The sequence below is a fragment of the Cataglyphis hispanica genome, chromosome 3 (genome assembly GCF_021464435.1).
Source record: "Cataglyphis hispanica isolate Lineage 1 chromosome 3, ULB_Chis1_1.0, whole genome shotgun sequence".
Classification (NCBI taxonomy): Eukaryota; Metazoa; Arthropoda; class Insecta; order Hymenoptera; family Formicidae; genus Cataglyphis; species Cataglyphis hispanica.
The window spans coordinates 841,919-866,532 of record NC_065956.1 but is presented as its reverse complement, the minus strand read 5'-3'; the positions used below and the strand labels follow the sequence as shown (position 1 = coordinate 866,532).

At 37.2% G+C, this 24,614-nt stretch overlaps 1 protein-coding gene across 1 annotated transcript in view; it reads left to right on the top strand.

Annotated features, from left to right (window-relative positions):
* The first annotated feature begins 14 nt into the window (after window positions 1-14).
* Window positions 15-24,614, top strand: part of LOC126848493 (CLIP-associating protein 1) — a 36,953-nt gene continuing 12,353 nt past the window's right edge. Inside the window, 5 exon segments of the mRNA XM_050589466.1 lie at window positions 15-855; window positions 10,662-10,767; window positions 11,336-11,507; window positions 11,600-11,776; window positions 12,567-12,643. Of these exon segments, the coding sequence (XP_050445423.1) occupies window positions 667-855; window positions 10,662-10,767; window positions 11,336-11,507; window positions 11,600-11,776; window positions 12,567-12,643 (721 nt within the window). The 5' untranslated portion in view covers window positions 15-666.

The following is a 24,614-nucleotide window of genomic DNA, read 5'->3' as shown; positions in this document are numbered from 1 at the left end:
AGTTGCTGATTGAAAATGGCGTAGAAGCAACATGGCGTCACGTATACGGTGCCGATGATCTCGTTTTCGAGCCGCGTCTCGCGATCCGGATAGAGCTACGGTTTACGGCGTGCACGACGAAACGACGAGCGGACGTCCGCTGACGGCCGTGTGTAAGACTCACACGACTCGAGTATCGCTTCGCGAGCCTCAAATACGAGCTTGTTTATAGGCGGTCGCGCCGCACGTTAAGGACGTTGGAACGAGCGGCGGCGACAGTGATTGTAGTGACTGTAGTGACTACGGTGACGGAATTGTGACGGATTGTGAATCGGTGCCTGACGATATATCGCATCGGCAGTCACCTCATCTAATAAAATCTCGCGTGTATTTCCTTCTGTGCGTCTTTGAGCGAAGAGATTCGTTCTCGGTCTTGTCTCGCTGACACGATGAAGGACACGAGATATCGTTTCCGCGCGTAAGCATCGTGTGAGCACCGTCGCGACGGCGGGGTAATGTGTGTTGACGTGCGCGAGTGAGCCATTCTCCTCCACATATCGTCCTTGTTTCGGGCCTGCGGAGGAGTCAGTGAGCGACGACGTGCGCGACGACGACGACAACGACAACGACGACGACGACGTGCGTACACGGTGACGGCGACGCGTGACGTTTAGCATCTCGTTCACCATGGCGGTGAATCCGCGTGATATGGACGGTTTCATGCCGCTCCTGTCAACGACGGATATCAAGAAGAAGCTGAACGTCGGCAACGCGCTGTTAAATTATCTCGGTGACTCGACCAATAGCATCGAGTGCCAGGACATTGGCATGTTCATCGACAACGTTATACCTTGGCTTGGCAACGGCAACCCCAAGGTGAGCTCGACGACGGATACAGTCATCTTAAGATCGTACCGTTGTTCACATTTAACGACTTAACCTTTGCTCGTGTTTTTTTTTCCCATTCATTTTCCGAAACGCTCGTAATGTTTACGGGGATAAATTATTCTTCTTTATTTCTCTTATTAAGAAATAATTTAGTTATGGAATAAGAGAACGGAGCACATTTTCATTAAAAATTGAACTTTTCCGATTTTCTTTTCTCGATTATACACAGTTATGAAACAGTAGCGCCGCTTGGTGTCAATATCAATAAGGGACATTATGTGACATATAAAAAAAAGAGAGATTATTCTATTATTTTATCACTTATTAAACGATTATTTTTAATACTTTAAATGTTACGTGTACTAAAAGTGCTCATTATACTGGCAAATATCTTTTTGGGATTTTCTTTTTTTTTTTGTTTTATTTTGTCATTCTTTTTGGAATAAAACAAGCATTTATTATTACTAGACTTTGCTTCTTAGAGACAAGCTACCTTTCTTTGTGTCATTCTGTATTACATGAGCTGCGATTGAGGCAGAGATATAGGGTGTAGGGCTAATAGACTAGATACAGTTCGCCCTTAACGCTTAACTGACGTCGAGCATGTCGCCGATTCGCGATTGAATCTCCTCATCAAGCGCGTGTATGACGCGCGCGGTCCATAAATGGAGAAAGGAGGCGATTGATCAGTCACCAGGCGCTCTGTAAAATGTCGCTTTTCGCACTCGCACGTGAGAAAACGCAACCGCCCTTAAAACTTACCTCTGCCTAAAAGCGGGAACAATTAATGCTAGTGACTTGTAATAGCAACGAAATAGCGACGCGGTCTTGATGTCATTAAGACTTTTCTAATGTCAAACTGTTGCCACTTATATACACGTGGTAATAGTTTAAAAGTAGCTTTCATTTATTCTTGTTATGTGAGCGGAAATAATACTTCAAGGGCCGAAGTAGAATTATATTCATCTTCACGATAATTATAAGAATTGAATAATAAATCATTGAAAAAATAAAATAATAAGCTTATGCGAATAAAGATATTGTTGTTTTATTTTAGAGAATAAAAAAATTTTTTTTAGATAATTAAAATATCTTTAATATAAACGAGCGTGATTAATATCAATAATTGATCGTTTATTAACACCACTCATTTATTAAAGATTATTAAAGACATATTATTAAAGATATTTTTGATAATTATATAACAAATTTTGTTTATTCTCTAAAAAAATAATACATCTTATCTTTGCTCGCAGAAGTCATTATTATTATTTCTACTTATTTTTTCACGATATCTTTTTTTATGGCTCAAGACAAAATCCAATATCCATTTTTTCCTTTTTTCTTTTTGGCTCCTCAAGTCACGATATTGGCTGTTCTCGCTACGAGACGTTTAACACTAGGTACACAGAGCGTATGTTTATTCGAAACATACGGGCAATAAGAGCGGTGCTGTTTAAAGATTTAAAGATCTGATACACGAGATACGATTCAGCACTGGATGCAGCTCTGTTCCTCGCGGGAAAATTCTAATAGTTATCCGCTTATTCTCAATATATACGAGAAATCAATGTCGCATCGTCACGCGTTTGGATTTAAGTGCACGTCGCGAATTAATGCGTAAACAATATCCGAGAGTCGCGAATTTATATCGCTGATTTTTGCGATTATGGGAGCTCACAGTGCAGTTTCATCATAATTAATATTGCGCAACACGTGATAAAAGAACAAAGAGTTTAAATTTAATGCAGATGATAAATTAAATTACTTCTCCGAAACGTGTAATGTATGTTAATAAACACGCGCTGCTTTTTTTTTTTACGAATTGTAATAGCAGCGCGTAGCTTCGTAAAAATACTGAAACGAAGCAGGATGTTTATCAACACCTGGCGGACCTTTGGCCATTTTTATTTCTCTGCAGTCTGAATATATCGATTCCGACTGTATTTATTTCGTCTGTTAATAAATACACAAGAGAATAAATTTACATAGTATCTACAAGAGTAAATAGTGAAACAAATAAATGGTCTTATATTTTTATATTTCGTTCAAAAAACACGTTTAATTAAATAAATATGAGGAGGATATTAACATGAATATCTTTCTAATATATGGATTGTGTATAAATATACATTAAAATGTTTTAGGACTCTTTTATGTTTGTTTTCTTGTATCTTTTTTGTATCTTATGAATCTTTATATCATCTCTCTTTCTCTCTCTCTCTCTCCTCCCCTTCTATATCTTATATATGAGAAATTGTTACATTACATCAGATCTTTCTTATTGTCAGTCCTAATTTCGTATGATCGCGAGGTGGGACAGGCGGGGCGTGTCGTTTGTCAATCTGTTAGCTTGTGTGTGTACGTGCAGGCAGAGGTTCTCATTCCATTTAATTGAACGTTGTTTATAACATCGTATCTAACTTTTTATACTCGAAGAATCGCGATAAGATCGCTCCGGTTATTTTAGATATCGCGCTTTAAAACGATGCCGCGCTTTACATTGCTTTAAAATTTAATTTACTTCAGTCATAAAAATAGTCATCTCATTGTTATTATTAGACTTTCTCTCCCTTTCGTCACTTGTCTATAGGTGTGTTGAATTTTTTATAAATTGCCTGCCTTTTCTCTCTTTTTTTTCCCCCCCTCTCTCTCTCTCTCTCTCTCTCTCTCTCTCACAAACGAACGTTGCACTTTGTAGAATCGTGATATATCAAGAGAGAATATTTTAAGATTCAAAGGATACTCAGTTGATAGTCCGCTGGTGCGACCTTTAAATTGCTCAATCTGCATCAAGAGCAATCGAGTTTATGACATGTTATTGTTGCCGATTGAGATATACTTCTACGTTCTCGATATTTCTGTCGAATAAGATACTTGCCGTTTATTTTTTTGTTTTTCTATCTCGGATTTTCGAACGACGACATTTACGATTGTGAAAGATGTAATTTCGAATTGAGAACGCGATATTTGTTTACGCATTTTGTAATTAGTCGGCATAATTTTCTCCATCTTCATCTCTGATTCTTAATCTTAGAAATCAAATGAATGACTGAATATTGTAATATTTCTGAGCGAAAATTGAAAATCTAAAATTTACTCCGCATCTTTCGCTTGACGAAGAATCGCGGAGTTCGAGTTCAAGTTGCGAATAAGGGAAAAAACTTTCACGCCATGTACGTAAGTAAAGTGTCCTTTGCTAACGTATCGCAAAGATCGACGCAGGGATGACGTTTTAGTCAGAGCCATTAAGTCGCTAAATGTCCTCCGGTAATGGCCGAGCAAGTACGGCCGACGCGAGTTTTTGAGCCCTTCGAGAGAAATGCATAACAGCTTGAGTGACAGTTTAATGGAGTATCGAGAGCGCGTCGAAACATTGATGCGGGATTTAAACCATCAGGTAAAGCCAACAGATTTGATTTTATGAGATTTTCTTGATCAGCTTACCAGTTTTGTATACAATCCTTTTCGATGGCGTAAAAATTTTCACGTACTTTTATTGAAGGAATAAATTAAAATTACGGTAATATATAAAATAAAACTTTATGTTAAAATTAATATCGCAACTGGTGAAAATATTTTTAAATTATTCGAAATTAAAAAAGAGCTGAATCGTTGATTGCACGATATTTATAGAGTCGCGATTACTTCGATGACATATAGTTACACAGACGCGATAATTTGTTTACGAGCTATTGGCTGAAATGGCTTGAAAGATCTATCATATCGTGTGGCAAAATCTGTTTGAAGACAAGTAGAAGTAAGAAATTATTCTCGTCGTTTGGGCGGTAACGAATGATTCATCGCGCAATGTTACACTTGTAAATCTGTTACCTCCAAGAGTTGCTTTGATAAAGCGCTCTTCGTAAAGTAGATTAATGAACAATCGATATCGTATAAAATACCCAATAATATACTGCTACGTTGTTCAATTCTTATTAGAATTTTTCGAAAATATAATAGTTATCAGCAAGAAAAGAATATATTATACTTTTAAAAAGGAATAATATATTCTTTTCTTGTTGATAACTATTATATTTTCAGCGTTTTTACCTCGATATATTACACAATACCTATTCAGGAATTTTGCTCGTGTTTCACCAATTATCAAATTACCGCAACTCGTCATTCCCGTGTAATCGATATACTCACGTTCGATTTTTCTTAAATAACTTGTCACTAGCCGAAGCACATCGGACAGATCGTATTACGTCACCCTCTCTTTCCGGTCGTGTTGATTACAGGAATGTGAGATACGAAGGTATCTCTGCGACATAATAAATAATTAATCGAATCCAGAGTTTCAGTCAAAATTGAGAGACCTTTACATTATGCATGATTTCTGATGCTTGATATTTTATGTTTATATATATACATGCGCGAATCAAGTCGCACACATAGATTTGTACATATCGATACACTTGAGCGTTCATTTCTATTTTTAGCGTGACTTTTTATTATCGTACGAGTCACCTCTCTGTTTCCTCTATGTATGTACCTACAATTCCTTTCTATATTTTTAAAGTAATCTCCGTAAAATGTGTGTTTGGGGATCAAATTTCGCATCGTTTTAATTGTAACACATAAAAATTCGCAATACTTTGAGTTTCGAATTTGCTAGTTGTTTCCTTTGGGAGGTGGATTTGTTTTCAATTATTTTTTTTTTTATTTGTATTTAAACTATACTTCGACAAATATTACAAATTTGACATATTTTCTCATATATAAAAATATATATTTTCACGATCATAAAACTCGCTTGTATGTGTATTTCTACTCGATTCGCGAACGACTTTCATTCTTCACTCTTCACAATGCGTCATTCAATTCGCACTGAATGCACTGGCGATTCGAACGTCAGTAAAACGAGCGAAATATGGGCAGCGGAAGCGCGTGTCGCGCTTAATTGTTGCGTTTAAAATTTTTACGAAAATTATTCTGAACGTGAAAATCGTACACGATTATCCGAAACCATCACGGAAAAAAAAAATTTCGCTACCATAGCTAATCATGGTTTGCAAAAGAAATTTGTAAACTACAGCAAAACGGTTTGCGGTTGCTTCTAATAAATAGGTATTACGGCTAACATGTTCGCTGTTGCACTTAATAAATAGATATCACAGCTGTCCATATATTACGACTGAAATGTAGTTACCACACGCAGTTTTTAGCTACGGCAGCTAATTTTTTTTTTTTTCCGTGTGCACTTGTTGAAGCCATCAAACCTCACGCGTTTTCACCTTTGGGGCAGGGCATTACAGAGAAATGAGAAGATTTATGATAGTATATCCGGGAATGCGTTTCATCTGTCCGCCTTTCATCTGTCCGCTACTCACAACGATCCATTGTATCAGTTGGAAGAATAGGAAATGTTTTGTTAAAAAAGAGCGTCTTTCCGGTCTTTCTCGATCGGTCGTTTCTTGATGAATATACGTTGTTTGCCACGTGGAATACAGGTCGTCCTTAATCTTCGACAAATGCTTCATGATTTTTGGCAAGCAATCCGAAAAACGAGACATATCTTTCCTTTACAAATTATTCTCGAATCAGTTAACACGAGACATCTCGCTATTTTAATTTTTTAAACTCTAATTTTTTTTAAATGAAATAAAAGAAACGGTTACACTTTATTATTAAACTTTCATTGTGTTCTTTTGAGATCTGTCATGCCAGAATGCAAAATTCTAATCTTTTATTATCATTTCGTATTGTTTGCAAAATATTTGCACAAAAAACTTGTTCAAAATATTTGATAAAATATTTTTCCTCCTTCCAATAAAAATATTTTACATTTTTTTTTTTTTTTTATAAAGAAATATTTTGTTTGATCGTTATTCACTTCGCTTGATAATCGACATGAATGAATGACACGAATAAGATTAGACGCGTTGCTTTTATGTCGCTACACTTTCGCAGAAGCGTAAAATGAGTAAATAATAGAGGTACGACATACTCTTTGTCGTGGAATTATGGTCGCAGGGCTGTGAATCGTCGAATATAATTAGATTTAACAATGTTTCTCCTTCCTCACGACACGATAGTTGTACCATTTTTGCAAGGCACGAATGCACACCGTATCGATGTCAAGGACACGGGACAAAACGCGAATCGAACCGCCGCGATCTTCGTCGTCGCGTTTCACTCGCTTTTTTTTTTTTCCACGCCACAGAGATGTTTCCTTTTCAGGATTTAAAGTATGACATCACCCTCATCTCGATGCTTTTTACATACATATAGTGCGTTCGAGCAGGTTTTATGTCTCTTATATAACATTATTTTTGCACTTAGATGCATAAAATATACTTCTTCGATGCTGCATACGGCAATTAGGAAAAAAAATGCTATTATCGAGCATTTTTATGTGTGTGTGTGTGAGTAATCGAAAAATAAAAAATTGCGTTATGTTCCGTAGACATATAAATATGTCTATGATATGTTCACGAAGGTATATGTCATGATCGACTGTGTCGTAAGCGGCTCTCATTCGATTTTTCAAGAATCGCGATCTACATGATTGAGATAACTGTCCGCTTATCTCAATCACTTTTATACCACATAATACCGTATTATTCATCCGTCTTGTGAATTGAAAAATCGGTGTACTGTTTCTTAGAATTGTATTTAAGTTCAAGGGACTAAGGGGATTTATCGTTCGGGATAATTTTTGGAACTACTAGTGCTGGATGCTTCGTCTCCCAATTGTTGCAACAAAACGAGAACGAATATACTCCGAGATTATCGAGTCGCATTTTATCTCGCGCATTAAGGCTTGTTTGTCTCACGAGGGGGAAGAGATAACCGAGGAATATGGAGGCTGCCAAATATAGTCCGTTGCAAATCGACGACGACCGACTCTCGACGCGGTGAAATTATGCATTTCTCTCTTTCTCGCCTTTCGCGTCGCGTTAGTCTCGGAACTTTTAAAAAAGAAAAGGGGACGCGATTTTATAAAGCAAGGAATAATTTTCTAACTGACATAAACGTGAGCACAATCAACTGCTTCATTCTTCTAATTTCGTAACGATTACGAAAGTAATTTAATTAATACCCTTTGTCTCTGGAAAGAGACTCTCCTCTCTGTCTCTTTTGTATTTCTTCCTTTGTGCTTTAAAAATATTAATTATTTTAACAAACATTATCTTGATTTTATGAAACTTATGTAAGCCGAGTCGCTTTTATAATCATTTGGCAAATTTGTCGTCTCGCTTCCCGTCTCGCTTCTCTGTTAAATTGCCAAGAAGTTCAGCAACATATTTGATACCCGATATATCTGACGTACCCAAAAATACGCGTATCCCAAATTTTCAACGGTCCGTTTAATAACGTTGCCCAGGCTTATTTCCGCCGACTGTACGTAGCGGCCGTAACGCCCCGCGGATGTGAATCTGCACGCGATGCATTTCTGCGGTCGTATAAAGGAGATCTGCAACCTCCCACGTAGCTCTAACAACAGTTTTAACGGACTGTGCACCCAAGTTTGACAAGTAAAGCCGGAGCTCTCTCGCCCACGCGTGCGTGCGTGCGTGCGTGCGTGTCGTGTACATTACGCTTGACCCTTTCTCGCGCGTTATTTCTATCTTTTCGCTACTATTGTGGCTTTCATTGTACTTTATTACACTACACAGAGCGAGGCGTGATAAAAGATAGTTTTAAAAATATTGATGATTATTATTAGACAAAATTGAATTATTTTAAAAGATAGTCGAGAGAATTTTGAGGGCAATAAATTCTTTGAATAAAACTGTATATGCATATAATTAATGCGCATAATTGCAGTTCACATTAAGATGAACGCAGCAAGATTAAGACATTCAGTGTTAATCAAAATTGTAGATAGTGGAAAAGCGGTTGCATTGTCAAAGTTTCGTGTCTGGACAAAGGAAAAAATAAATATATTTGAAAAATATATGCTCTAAAATATTACAATTTTGTATACATCTTTTCATATAATTCATCTTTCAATAATATTTATTTATCATTTATCTTTACATATTTTGTATAAAAAGTGCAAAAAAAAATTGTAATTGCTTGATGAAAATTTTTGCTGTGTATTTGAAGCTGTAGAGAAAATTTGCGGATCAGATTGAAAAATAATTTTCCTCGGATTTTTATTATCTATAATAATAATATTAATAATCAATAATAATATTGTCTAATAGTGAATTTTTTTAATACAATATTTTTATTAAACAATACAAATTTTTATAAGTCTTTATCAAGTAAAAATTTTTATAATTATAAGCATAATTTTCATAAGTAATTATGTTATTATTTTATTAAATAAATAATACAATTGTGATGATCGATAGATGTGTCCAAGGACATATTTTATCGAGTTGTTTACGTTTCGCGGTGCACTACAGGTATGATGGATGATTGTTTATATAATGTGTTGATACGATTATAGATAGATTTTAGAAGCGCATATATTTCTGAGAAGATAAAATGACGCAGAGGCGAGCAAAGAGCCAGAGAGGAAGGCAAAAAGGCTCTCAGTACTGAGCAATGATGTCACAACTATACGATAGCCCTGAGAGAACGTTTACCCCGGGGCTCGAAAATAGGTTTTATACATCTATGTATAGCACTTCGTTAACTGTACTTAAACGTCGCACTACATTGGAACACTTTTTGCAGCTCGCGACGGTAATACATAAATCGCTAAATGTAAAATTGAAATTGTTAACGTTCATACATATTCTTTTTACCTAAATGCGAATTGAGATATGTTAAATATTATTAGAATATTAATCACGCGTTATCGTTCATCTTAATGATTCACTTAATTACAACTTCCACCGTAACTACCGTGCAATCTCATGTGCGTTTAGCAGACACTATAAAACGTGAACTTAAGCAAAAGCAATTAGAGATTCGCTGGTTAGTTAATTGCGCATTTCCTTAATTAAAATAAAAAAAAAAACATTTTATTCGTTTGTGTTGTAATCACGAGTGCATTTTACATCTGACGTCTCGCAGGGCTCGCAGGTGAAGCGTAATAACGAATAAGGGGCAACGAACCGCATGAGGGTGCGACTTTTCAACTTCAAAAGAAGCTTCGGATCGATATGCATCACCCGAATTGGAGATGTCAACATTGCGCGGCATTTTTGCCTTATCTTAGGCCTTTGCGAACTTGCTCTTTTTTCTATTCTTAAATTCTTATCTTTTCTACATTATGGTTAATGTTATGATGTAAAAAGAGAGAGAGAGAGAGAGAGAGATTAAATTAATAATATAGTTTATTTCTATGATGTGATTAAATTAATCATATAATCAAAAAAGAGTTAATTTTTTAAATAATCTCTTCTTTTCTTTATTTAGTGCTTTTTTCCTCGCTTTTATTAAATATTTCGCAGAAAATAATATTTATAATATGCATAAAATAAATATTTAAATGGAATATATATAATATAAAGGATAAATAACAATATCATAATAAAATATTAAAAGTAATTTTAATTATATAATCGAAATACGAAAAATGTGCCGCGAGATATCGGTAGCAGGGGTCGATTGCATCAAGGCGTTTCTATTATTAGCCAACCTTTTTCGCCGTAGTTGGAAGTGTTAATTAATATAACTCGTAATGGAGCCGCCCCCCCCGCCCGGAATGAACACCTTCTCTGTATTTGCTAAATTATCCGATAGACCTCGATCGCCTTGATGCACATCAACGCGAAAGCGACGATGCGATTTTGCCGAAGGAGGACAATCATTGCCACCGCTATAATCGTCGCCGATATGCGTCATAAATTCAAATGACACACATGTATGTTTCTTTCTTTTTACAGGTTGTTCAAAATGGTTTAGAAATCCTGACGTATCTCGCGGATCGGATGGGTCATGATTTCAAGCCTTACATCTCCACCATCATTCAGCCGACTATAGATAGGCTAGGTGAGTGCAGAACGTAGTTATTTCATTCATTTGTCTCATAAATCACTTTCGAGAAAAAATCAGCAATAAACAATATCAGCGCTTAGGAAATTTTAATTATTATTTATGACAATTGATAATTTTAGAGCTTGTGATAATTAATATTGAGAAAAGCTTATATTTTTGCTTATAAATATGCTTCAAGTACTTGTGATACGAAAATAGTAGTGATAAGATTTGATGTTAAGTTTTTAATTAGAAAACTATACTATTTGTATACTTTTATCCGAGAAGTGAGTTTCGCTGCGTATTGAATGAATCATCAGTTAATCACTAAATGAGTTTCAAATAGAACGGAGTGAAGTTTAAATGTCTTTAATGAGGTTGAAGTCTATGACAGATGTACACCATATTTGTCGAGAACCGGTCCGCCGATCGCTTTCTCAGCTCTCCCGCGAAGCTGATGTTGAGACTAAGTTGCACATATACGCGCGATTTGATACTATATCACTCCTCCTTTCTTCGCTTTAATATCTCGTATTATCGTCACGCATTCGAAAACTAACGATTAAATTTGCATCTATTGTAGGTGACAGTAAAGATGCCACTAGAGAAAAGGCGCAGTTAGTGCTCCTAAAGATCATGGAAAAGGGATGCATGTCGCCCCAGAACCTTCTTGATAGACTTCGTCCGGCTTTTATTCACAAAAATGCGAAATTACGAGAGGAAGCTCTGATTTTGTTGACGACAACGTTGAATGAGTAAGTCGCAAGTTTTATTTAAAAAAATGGACATTATGTGTGTAGAATGATAAAAGATCTCTGTAATATATGAAACGTTCGAATTTTTCCAGACACGGAGCAGACGAGATGGCTTTATCAGGCGTGATCCCGAGTATTGTCAAGATGTTGTCTGATCCTTCAGAAAAGGTTCGGGAGACCGCTTTGAACACGCTGGCGGACATTTATCGGCATGTTGGCGAGAGATTACGTGTCGATTTGCAACGAAAGCACAATGTGCCGCAAGCCAAGTAAGTGAAATGGCCAGTGAAAGCAGATTCTCTTTTCGGTTTTCAATCTGCGAGAATTTCATGGCATATTTTCTAATCGTCATTCAATCGCTTCTCACTTTATATCAACCGGTTAATGTAACGCATTACAATAAATTCGGCTTATATGACAATAGATTGGAGGTCACTAGTGACGCAAAAGTATATCTCATAAAGTTGCTTATCTTTCTGGGCCCAAAAACTATATTGAGGACTTGCCGAGATGTAATCAAGTAGAGAACAAGATAAGCTAACTAAAAAGTTTCAAAATTTTTTTATTTCGGACTTTTACAGTAATTCATAAATATGAATCATAATAAAAATAAAAATTAATATTTATTTATTTACTTTTTTTTTGAAAATAACTTCTTAATAGATTAATGAGATGTTTGTGGATGAAATGATATTAAAAAAGGGATATTATTCAATAAACATAAATAATTGTACACATTTTTTTTATTATGTATTTAATTAAAAATTATCAGAATGATATTTTGCATATATTTGATGCCAATGTAATAGCAAAAATTTTATTAATTTATTTAAAGAAATACTTTCACAAAAAAATAAAATAAAAAATATGAAAATGTTAGATAAATTGATTGTCAAATAAGTATAAGAATAAACAATATGTCTCGAGATTTACACGCTCGTTCAAGAGATAAGATGATCATAGGGTGATACCTTTGTCAAAAGTAAGCGAAATTTATTGTAATAAAATCTATCGTAACATCGTAACATTATGTAAACTCGTTTTTTTTTCTGCTTACAGAATGCTCTTATTAATAGAGAAGTTCGATCAATTGAAGGCAGCCGGCGATCTTCTACCTTTAGCAATGTCATCTGACGGTGAGTGAACCGATTAAATTTTCTGGCGCCGCGGGATATCGCTTAATTTAAAAGCATGATGGTGATAAAAAACAGCGCGAGTGCCACGCGCATGTCATCCTCGGGCCTATATTGTTATTCAACGCACGTGAGAGTAGTTTGTATTGTGCTGCCATCGCGCAGCTACGGAGTCTATCATGTGGCGCGATTTTTACCTTCGCATGCCAGGAAGATTCCTCTCACCCCGCTCGCTCTACCTCATCTCACCTCTCGCAACTTAACATTACATGTATACATCATGAATATTTACCAAGGACCGTATGTTCCACGATGTGACGAGAATACTCGCCAGTTTTCCACATCGGTATACCGATGAATATACTGCGTGAACGACTTGAATTTAATGACACGTCGATATCTCCGTTTGAATCGGAATTTTTACCTTCTCTTCCGGCAAAGAAATGAAAAATTAGCGATGATGCTAAAAGTATGGTAATTAATACCCGTATTAAGTTATCCGTCCAACATTGGAGAAAATTAAATTTTTATACGTCATTTGATTGCGCATTGTTTGCACGTGTTTGTTGTTTTTGCAAACAATGCGCAATCAAATGATATAAAGAAATTTAATTTTTGCGAATATTTGGGAACTAACTTAACACACGTGAAATTTATGCGCGAGAGTAAAATCGCGCATTCCCTCTCGCGTAAAACTTCGTTTCCTTGAACGAGCGATACAATGAGGTCGCTAATTCGCGTTATCTGCATTGTCAGAGGGTATTACATAATATTGCATACGAAACGAGATAGAATCGCGTCGCCGCGATAGGCACCGCGTGCAACACATATCGGCGATATATTGTTTCAAGCGCCACGCCTGTAATTCGCACCGAAGCCTAAGACCGTCCCGCTTGAAAACGGACGGCCTTGTAATTGTTCGGTTCGTCGGGTGTTCAAATTTCGGTCGTAAATATTACATATCGCATCGGCGGCAATAGTATACTTGGCTTCCCTCGCCTCGCGATTGATATAAAAATCCACACCGATCAACAGCAAAGGTTCGTCTATACCGTGACGCATTCTGTTTGCGTAATCAATCGCGGCATAAAATATTAAGATCGCAAAAGAAAGATAACACTCAATTCATCTTCGTAGCTTTAACTTTTCAGAAGTTCACCGGAGTTCCGCGATTTATTCCTTCTTTACACGATGTGATTATTAGTTGGCATCATTAATTATTATGCGCGATAATTTTGCGACAGGCCAGATAGCTCTCATTATTGGACAAAGTTACTAATTATCCTTATAAATCAATGTAAATTAAAGACTGTTGTTGTGACATAATTCTCACAAGCGGTAAAGAAGCTCATTAAATAATTACTGTCAATTAACGGAAGACAATCCGTCATTTCTGGCAAAAATAGCGGTTAAAATTTAATAGAATTTTTGATAGATTTATAGTGTGAGTTTTTTCACTATCTACACTCTCTGTTTCTCTTTTTCTCTTTTATTGTCAGATCTAGAATCAAAGATACGCGCATCCTTAAGTCCATTTTTTTTACTACACCCTGTGAATACACATCGGTCACGATTAGATCATATATGGGCTTGGCAGAAGAAGCCACGGCGCTTCGCTTGATTTCAGAGATATTAATAGAACTCAAAATAGCCGTGAAGCGCTAATAACAATCTTCCGCGAAGCGTCGTGCATCCCCTTCATGGACATTCGAACTTCCGGTCATAGCAAAGTCCGAGGGATCAATCTCAGGCGTTATTAGAGCGGTTCCGCAACACGTTCTACGCGTTGATTATGCATCCATGAATATTGTAAAGCTTTTTGCCAGTAACACTTTATATATCTTTAAACTTATAAAATCTCAAAATATTAATTGAAGTTGAATTCTGTAACCTCCGTCTTGCATATCAATCAAAATTTAATTTAATTAAAATTATTCAATATAGATAAGTTTCGAGAATTACTCTCGTAATAAGAAAATAATATAGATTGCGAAGAATTAATCTTCGATCAACGTGTTACACATCGATATGTATCTTCATTCGTGCATAACATGTATTTATTCATGCATAAACATTTACTTAACTGCTTTGCATAAATCTAATTTTTAATTTTTTTTTTTTTTTTATAATTTGTACATACTTCGGAGTCGTGACGTAACGTACGCCTGACGGTCGTTCGTCGTGTTTCGACGAATAAAATTGTGTTCTACGAATGCGAATGAGAATCGCGGAATGAATATTTTTTATAGCGTAGCTCAGTGGAATTTTAGCGATGCGAACACACCGACTAAAATCGTCTTCGTGACGACGGTATCCTCGCACGACGAAGTTATGTGACACGGAAAGGTTACGCGAACCTGGCGAGCGAGCAAAAATTTGCATAAGTCTCGTTTTCGCTCTCTCTTTCCCCGTGACCCCGCGTGCAGCAGGGATTGTGTTAGAGGTTCACAGGCACATACTACGCGATTTCACCGGAACGCGCCAGCGCTCCTCGATTTGCATCTTAGAAAAGTAAAAAGATCTCCTCTCTCTCGTGAATAAAATCAATGAGCGACGATTAATAAACGTCGCCCCACCGTGAAGGATACCATATACTTTGTGAAACAAATTGACAACTCTTTAGCAATCTTCCACACACAGTATATATTTAAGTTAATATACATATTTACGATTCGGATATAGATGTTGTGAATCGTTACGAGTCGATCTTCAAATCGAGAAAGAGATCGTGAAGGTTTATCTTTTTCACAGGATGTTTACTTCGTGAAAAAAACATGGAAGATCTAGAATTTAGGGAGGCTTTTTTTGTATCTGGAGAAATCAGGGAATTCTCATGGAATTTTATTGGGACTTGAGAAATTTAAAAAAAAATTCTCTCTTTGATAATTTTGCTCTCATATTGTGAGCAGTAGACAATTCGCTAATCTGTTTACGTATATTCAATGTCTTAATAAAATATTGAATATGCGATACATATTCTTATTTTAATTTTTCTTGATAAATAATAAGAATATTATGCAAATTTTTATCTTGACGAAAGCTATCCAGTTTTTTTTTAATACATTTATAATTCTTGCATTTGAAACTTAAATCGCTTTGTATTTTTCCTCGTATGAATGAAAAGCATTAAGAAATACGTACAATAATAAAAAAAAAAAAACTTATCTTAGAAAATTGCACGAAAAAATCTTAAAAATATTCTCTACCTGGAATTTTGAACAAAAATACTTGGAAAAGATTAGAGAATTTTTCTACAAGATTTGAGTATAAACACCCCCCCATTAAATGATTACGTCTTAGACTCTTTGTGCATGTAATAACTAAAAAAAGACTTTAATTACAGTATCTTAATCTTCGCGCGGGGATGATTCGCGTACTTGTAGGAGGAACTATCTCTCCCCCCATGACACATCGTGAATTCACATCGCCGTCCACCCGCGCTCGCTCTTAAACTGACGCCTTATTACGCGACCTTACCCCGAGGGCAGCGCGAGATGCATGCTCACGTGCTCAAGTGAAAGGTAGGGTGGCAACGCGCAGATTTATCTTGGCAGCGCGGCGCACGATTCCAGGCTGCGCGCACCGATCAGATATGAAAAACACGGAATAATACCCAGCTGCTGCCCTTTCGTCGCACCGCGTTCTTTGACCGCTGCCCCGTTAACCTTTCCGTAGCCGTGGGTCAATAAAAGCTATTCGAGATTTCTAAAAATATATTTTCTTATTAAGAAATAATTATAGATATCTCACGTGACAATTATCCAGGACAAAGACTTCAATGTTCAAATGTCTTTGTTTTCATGGAAAAAGAAATTACAATTAGATAGATTTTATGTTGTAATATTAAGGTAAATAATTGGAAGATTATTAATTCTAACATAATTCGTGTTAATATATAAATTTACTTTATAAATTGTAACTTATATTTTATTTGATAATCCTTTGCAAAGTATCGTCGATAATATAGTAAATCGAGCATATTAATTACTGCGCGATTGAAGATGTTTAGAAAATTTCTATGCTATCTCTTCCGAATGAAAAGGGATAAATTACTGTACGATGATATAATAATTGTTTGCTTAATCTGACACATGACGCGTCGCGCGCGATAAACGCATGTGTACGCAATTATGTAACGGCGAGGCCTGTTATCGCTTGCCTTCTCGGTGCCGGTCAGGCAAAAGCCTGATGTGTGGGCGATTCTTCTTAGCATTGTCTCTCTAACGGCAAGGGATATCGACACTTACATTTTCCGATACCGATGATCTCATGGCGTGACGCCACACAGAAAATCATCGATCGCCAGTTTCTCCCTCGTGTTTGGTTTTCAATCATCTTTCTAAATCGAAGTGTATCTTATTTTTTTCGAAGTTCTTATCAGATCTTAATAAAGCATCTGCTTTAATTTCTGTCTTGCTCAAAAGCATCTTTAAAATGAATCGTAAATTTTTCGAAAAATATATTTTTTGCGCGCAAAATTTTAAAAATATCTTTTTCAATGATCGTATATTTCGAGACATTTGTTTTAAGATGATATAAAAGATCGCAATGAATTTAATTCGCGAATAAGATTTACGGACTTTCACCAAGATTATATTCATCGTAAATCGATGACAGGTTTAATTTGATCATAATTTACCTTTATGAATAAATCTCGGGAAAGGATGCATCGACGTCGAACTAAGACATCGAGTGTTAAATTAAATTTATTTCTTCTTGCGAAACGAATAATCAACGAAGTTGTCTGTCGCGACTCTTGGACTAAATCCATCTTTATTTATTAATTGGCGATAATTTTTCAAGTCAGGCGTCGCCGTCTTTGATGCACGATGAATGCTGAAAATTTTCTTCGTATTTTCGAGCATCATTATTTCTTTACTCGACAAGAAGGCCGCCGGGAGACTACCTAGTTTAGCGACCAATTATATGTCTCGTTCTTTTTGCAATGAGAAGCGCAAAAAGCGGAATTCAAGCGCCGGCTTATTTTCACCGATAATGGTGTCCGTAATGATGCTGTTTTGCGAGTGGCCGGGATATTTGATTGCTCGTCTCAAGTTGACCTTCGAGCATGACATTTCAAAAGTCAATCCCGAGAATTGTTCCGAGTCTCGCTTGGAAGACACCTTAACTTTAATCGTGTATCATTTCTCCTTCAATTGTATGTCAGACTGTCAGATTCTCATTTTCTTTTCACTTAAAAAGGTTCTTATATAAAGTCTTGAAAAAAATGTCTTCCTTGTTTCAAAAATCAATATTTAAATATTTTTTTAAGAAATGGAACGTTGATTTTTTTTTTTTTTTAATAAAGCCTGACAATTTCTTTAAAAAAAAAACGTAACGTGTTTTCTAAAAATTTGGAGACCTTTGATTTCCCGGGTGATGTTTCACAGTTAATTCTTATGTCGTAAACTTTATCTTTCTCACGTCTCGGAATCCGCGGGCGTGCGTTAGTGCGTTAATTAGCAACAAATTAAATTGTTAACTCGCTTTCACCAAGGACACCGACCGGTGATTCTCGATTGCTCGGAAAATACGAGAGTTGCCCACTGCATGGAAAGCTCTTTCGCTGTATTTTCTAACTCCTTCCCCGTTCTTCCGTAATTCCACCTATGTTGAATTTCTAAGGAGGCGGCGGTCATCATATCGGCGGCGAGCCTCGTGAAAGAAAAGAAGACACAAGACACATCCTTCAGCCCACGCCACCGCAAGTCCGTATATATACGTTAATTATACCTTCGGGTGTAATTATCGATACCGCTTGCATCGTACATGCGAATGCAAGCGTAATTGCGAGAGACAGAAAGAGAGAGAGTGGAAAAAAGGATGATACTTGCGGTCGCGGGGAAACTGCGCGCGATTCCGTTGACCCGATTTTTGCCAACTTTGCTCGCCGATATTTGGAATAATTTAGCGCGAAATTATGGCGAAGCATGGATTATTGCATCGTGAAAATCTGCATAGTCACGGCGAATCGGGGCCGTTCATATACACTTCCGGTATTTTAGATCGCGCCAAGTGGCCGGGCTATTCAACGTCGCCTGACCCTAAACTGTACAACCGGGATCCGGCACAGATTTTCTTTTCCGAAACAGTTATATATTATATATATTACGATAATATTATACACTTTGAGCTATTATTTTATAAATTTAAAAACAGAAAATATTCAGTTTAACTCGAGTTAAATATCAGTTTATGTATAAACTCGGTAAATTTATTTTGTTTTCTTTAAAGTGAATAATTAAACAGTAACATACTTCTGAAATGCAATGAAATACATGTATGAGTCATATTTCTCGCGTAATAACGCAATTTTATCAACCGTTAGAATCGAACATTATAATCATCGTATCGATCTCCGCTCAATCCAGTCGTCACAAAGTATATCTCGCGCTTAATTATACTTTAATGCATCGCGTCGCGTGTTAATTAAGGATTGCGCGATACCTCCGTCGACGATAATTTATCACTCGTTTCCCGGGGAAACGCGTTTCGATCGCAATCTTTATCTAGGATCGATCCTTTCGAGCTACTGGAATTCGATCACGATGCGAGTCAAAGTTAATTCGAAGTTAAAACTTCCTAATTTTTAGCATTTTTAGATGTTTCTATATTTATCTTCGTATCGAAAATCTTGCAGAAGTAATGTCGATTATAAATTTGCCCGAGGATCCATCGCCGAAACTTTTGTACGAACCTTGCGAAATATAGTCACGTGTTTTCGATCTAAAACACGCGAGAGTGAACTTAATGACAGATTTACGAGGGCGGTATATTTCGACACGATGTCCTTTCTTGTTTATTACGAGGCGATCCTTTTATTTCGCGGTTCACATTTATCTTTTCTCCCTTTTTTTTTTTTTTTCTTTGTTCTCTCTCGATCGCTTCTGCCGCGATCGGACCGCCAGTCTTAAAACTCGCGCAAATTGAATCGGATCGCATCAATCACCCACCTGTTTTTACACATACACATACACGTACATACGTACACATCGCGGCCGACAATTTGTTGTCGTCCTTTCGAAATCGCTCGGTCTCGCACGGCGGTGTTCTTTTATATGCAGGAACAGTTAAAGAGATTCGCACACAAATCCTAAAAATAATATTTTAAGATTTTGAAAACTAAATTATTGTTCAGCAAAAAAGTACAAAGTATATATTCGGCGAATATATTAGATCTATTATATAATCATTTTCCTACATATACGTTTATTATTTCATTGTTATTATTCTCATTTCAATTAAATATTAATTCAAATAAATTATAACTTCTCAGAGTGAACGAAAAGAGTAAGAAAATTGTCGCTGGATCTGTCATTGCCTTCGCGTTGAATTCGTCTTCGGAACCCTCCTGTCACATGGAAATCATCAGTAAATGACATTTTCGGGACGGAATAAATCGATTAGTCAATGCCCGATCTCGATTGCACGGCGTCTTTTATGTTCTCGACGACGGTGAAACTCGGCCGATCTCATCTCGGGCGTTAGTGGAAAGCACCGACACGTTCTGCAGATGCAGCTCTCACACCTTGGCACGCGTGAATGCAAAGCGACAAAGACAGAAAGTTTAATTCATCTCGCGTGTGCATTTCTCGAGCGATTGCGACATTTGAGCCTTTCAGCCTTCTTTGCCGGGCAAGATCGATGTTAATTATCTCCGTGCACCAATTAGCTCGTAATTATTAACGGGACAATTCGTTTGTTTGATCTTTTTTGCTGATTGAGCTTTCGTTCCTTTCGAACGAACGATGTAACGTAACAACAGTATTTTACATTTGCATAAAACGTAACGAAATAATCATCTTGTATTAGTATGCGAGATGTAATTAAAGTTTCCTACCGCGGGAAAAAAATCTATCATAATTGACAATCTTTAATTATGATTTGAATGCGATGCGAATAGACTTGACGTAAGACTTTACCTTTTTTATCATATATATATATATATACGCAAACGGATATTGAAGAGAGAAATAAACAAATCGGGAGAAAGATAATAAAACATATAAAAGATGTAAAAATTAATGCGTAAAAAAAAAAAAAAATAGAAAAATTATCAAAATTTAATTTCGAAAAATATTTATAAATTGGACGCGACTTTAAATGTAAAATTTTCGCAAAAATTTACAATTATAAACACGCGACATGCGATGTGACACGTTTGAGGAATGACTAAAATCGCACAAGCCGACCTCGCTAAAAGTGCATTTTCGCGACTGTGCCATTGTCCCCGATGACACACTTGACAATAGCATCACTGGCATTGATTTTCCGGAATCGGTGGCGGCAAGGCAGGGCCCCGCGCGCCTCCTCGTTTTGTCCCTACGGCCTTTGGCCCCTTCCAGCGACGGGGCACCAACGATAGGGGAAGGTCCGTTGTGGGACCCCCTCCTTCGGCTCGGCGGCTTTACTCGCGTTCCGCGCATAAGCGCTTACTCTCGGCAGTCCGACCAAGAGTAAACGAGTCGGTGTTTAGCAACGTGAGAGAAGCGTTGTATTATAGGTAGCCTCGCGCAGAGCGAGTGTTGTCGCGATTCATCGATCGTGTGCTTTTCTCCTTCGCTTTTTTTTTTTTTCTTCCTTCTTCGTGTCACATGCGAGGATCGATTTCCCTCGTCTGTAATCTCGGTGAGATCAGTGATTTCGATATGCTGCTAGAAACACGCGACAGTCTGCTTTTCGCTTCTCGTGACGATAAAAACGCGCTGACCTCGGTAAAGTGCACTCTCCTATGATCGTGGAATCGAAAATTGCGCTGTCATCGGAGAGACGTATCGCTTCATTTTTTTTTTTCGCCTCTCGTCAGAATTGTCATTATTACCGTCCGACTTCCCTCCTCGATCATCTCGCGTAAGCGAGATCCCAGTGTTTACTTCGTGACGTCGCGCAGGACCATTAACGATAAGTGTGTGTGCGAGAGATGCGTCGTTATCGCGGGCTATATCGTGTATTCGCGCAATCGATGCCTCCTGACACGTGATACTTCCTGAGAGTGCGACGATTTTGACCGTCATCGGTGCGGTCGCGGTTCGCCGAAGGAATTTTTTTCAGTGCGCGACAAAGAGTGAGATAAACGACGAACGCTCGGCGTCGTAATCATATAGCCGCATAGACTATGTATATATGTATATATATACATATATATGCGAGTCCGATTGTTCCGCGCCCGCGGCTACGTACGATGAGAAATAGTGTTGTTAAGACATGGATGTAAGCGGAGAGTCGCGTTATTTCGAAAAGAATCGCACGGCGCAATATCCAGTTTCGAAGTGAACGCCGGAATAAGTCGTGTTTCTCGTAAACGCAATTATAATGTAAAGTGGAATCGCACAAATAAGTCTCCCTTTTTAGATGAAGGAAAATTGATCAAGTTACCACTAAAGTTTAGAACCTAAAATCTCTATCTCTCTCCTTTTCTCTAAATATTCTCTAAAAATAATAATAAAAAAGATAATAAAAAATAATAAAAAAAAAAGAAACTGGAGTATCTATCGCGCACATCGAGATAGTGAATTTCCACCAGAGATATTTAGGATCGTTTCGTCCGCTTGAATACAATATGTGTATGTGTGTATGGGTCACGAATCTTTATTTGTGTCACGTTTCGGGCCGCCTTTGAGAGAGATAAGGAGTTTACAGTACACGCGTGTTGTCGAGGGCCTCTACAAAAGTTCGACGGGCGTGCAAAAAGGCCGAGAGGAGGAGACCCCCGTTGGTCAGAATTATTAATGCACTTTCTCGGCCGCGATCAACTAGACGATTCGCTGCCGCTCGAGCATTTTCACTAGACATGGATGTAAATGGCGAACTCGCGTTTCTTTGTTACACGATTATAATAATAGAGAATAGCTTTAATTATGCAATACAATGCGATCGTTCTTTCCTCGTTCTATTGAAAATATGACTTCACTTTAAATTCCTCGAAGGTAATGTCGCATTTTAAATTAATAGATAGCTAAGCGTGCCCGTCGGCAAGTTCTATTAATTATTCCGCTTACCTCAATCATTAAAGCGAAATGTGATTGCGAACAAGGTAAACAATTTTAAATACTCTTAGTTTTTTTTTTTATATATATATTATAACGTACTTATGCAATGAGCGAGGAACAGGATTTCGTGCTCTCTTTCTCGAAAAAAAAAAATAAATAAAATAAAATAAAATAAATATATATAATCACCGAAATCAGCTTCTCGAACAGTGCGTTGCCGCAAAAAAATTTCGCACAGTTATGCCCTTATATTGTTTCACGTAAATTACCTTATAACGAGGCGTGAAATGAAGACCGAGATTACTCGTGTTACGCTTTATTCGGGCTAAATAAGGGCCACCTTAATCAAGATCTCCGCGTAATTAACGTCGAAATCGCGCACGTTAATCAATCGCAGTCGGTTCAGTGTTTCAATGGAGAGTTTGGTATTTATTTCTTTTTTTGCGCGCTATTTAATACACGGCTCGATGTCCCTTTTTATACGCGAACGATGGCGGTCTAACCGCTAGACGATGTTAATCTACACATCGACGATAAATGCCCGCGCACGTGTGCGCGGTAATGGGTTTACGCGTAATAGAGGCCGATCGCGCGGCGCGTTTGTGACGCAACCCGATTCCGGGAAGCGGGATGAATTTTTTTTTTCCCCCCGCTCCTAAAACACCACGCGATCCGTCCGCGATGATTTTAAGACCCGGGAGGAGCAAATTGATGTAAATCAAACGCTCGGTCTTTTATTATTCTGGAAAAAAACCTTCGTCATATAGTGTCTATACCTTTCCGAGAGATAAACTGAATAAGTGTGTCTATATTTAGCCAAGCTGAGAGTTTTGTGCGTAAAATACACAGATTCTCCTCGGCCGATATGCACAATTTTGTTTTTAAAAACACAATTATCTTTAATAATACAATATGATTCGTGTACGTTAAAATGAATAATTTTTTGTATTTCCCTATAGAATCGTTTTCATCCATTAGTGTGATAACATTGTACATTCTCTTCTTCAGTTTACTCGAAGCTACGTTGTCTGGATATACGATATATCTGTGTTTCTCAAAGAGCTTCGACACCGGCAACTCGCATGAACGGCGCGCGAAGATCTGAATGAACGCTAGAATGTCAGAGGAGAAGGCGCGCGAGACGATACTATCTGTAACGTGAGAAAATGAGGTTTCTCATTAAACGGTCTCGTTACGTGTTATGCGGCACGTGTGTGTGTACATTGATTGTTGGAACCGGAGAGAACACCAAAGGATATTAATAAATGGGTCGCGATCGTTGACAGCTAAGAAAATCGCGCCTATCGCATTCTTAATTCTCTGAACGGTATTTATATTAGCGATAGTATCTTTAATAATGGTTCGTTTATTATTGGATCATCGATTGCTGTCGGTGGATACATAGCAAGTATGTAAAGCGACATTCATAACTATCGGAGAACATTGACCTGGTATTCGCCGAGAAAATGGCTCGTGCCAATGAATCGTTATCATTTTTGCTTTTCTGCGATTATTATTTACGCATCTCACGTCATTATCAAACATAATATGAAATTCTCAAATTAATTGAGCACGGCATATTATATAATATTTGTATTCTCATTAAAATATTAAACTGTCAACGAAGGCGCATAATAATTACGTTATTGATTTTTAGCTTATAGTGAGGATGCGATTAAAGCTCATTAATAGATTTATATAAAGCTCGAATGGCATGACAAATATCGAATGTTTGTCTCGCAGAAAAAGAAGGAATCTTTAGTGTACTGCTAAATAAACGGCCTCACGCAGCTGCATATTACAGAACCTCTTAATGCGAAAGAGAACGCGTGCATGCGCTCAATACGACCGCAAAGAATGCTCGGAAGGTAGATAATAAGGTGCTTGCGAGAGGCAAGAGTAAACATTAGGAACTGTTACGTCGACAATCTTAAAATTCAAAGAGAGAGAGATAGAAAGTGAGGTAGCTGTCGTTTACTGTCGTC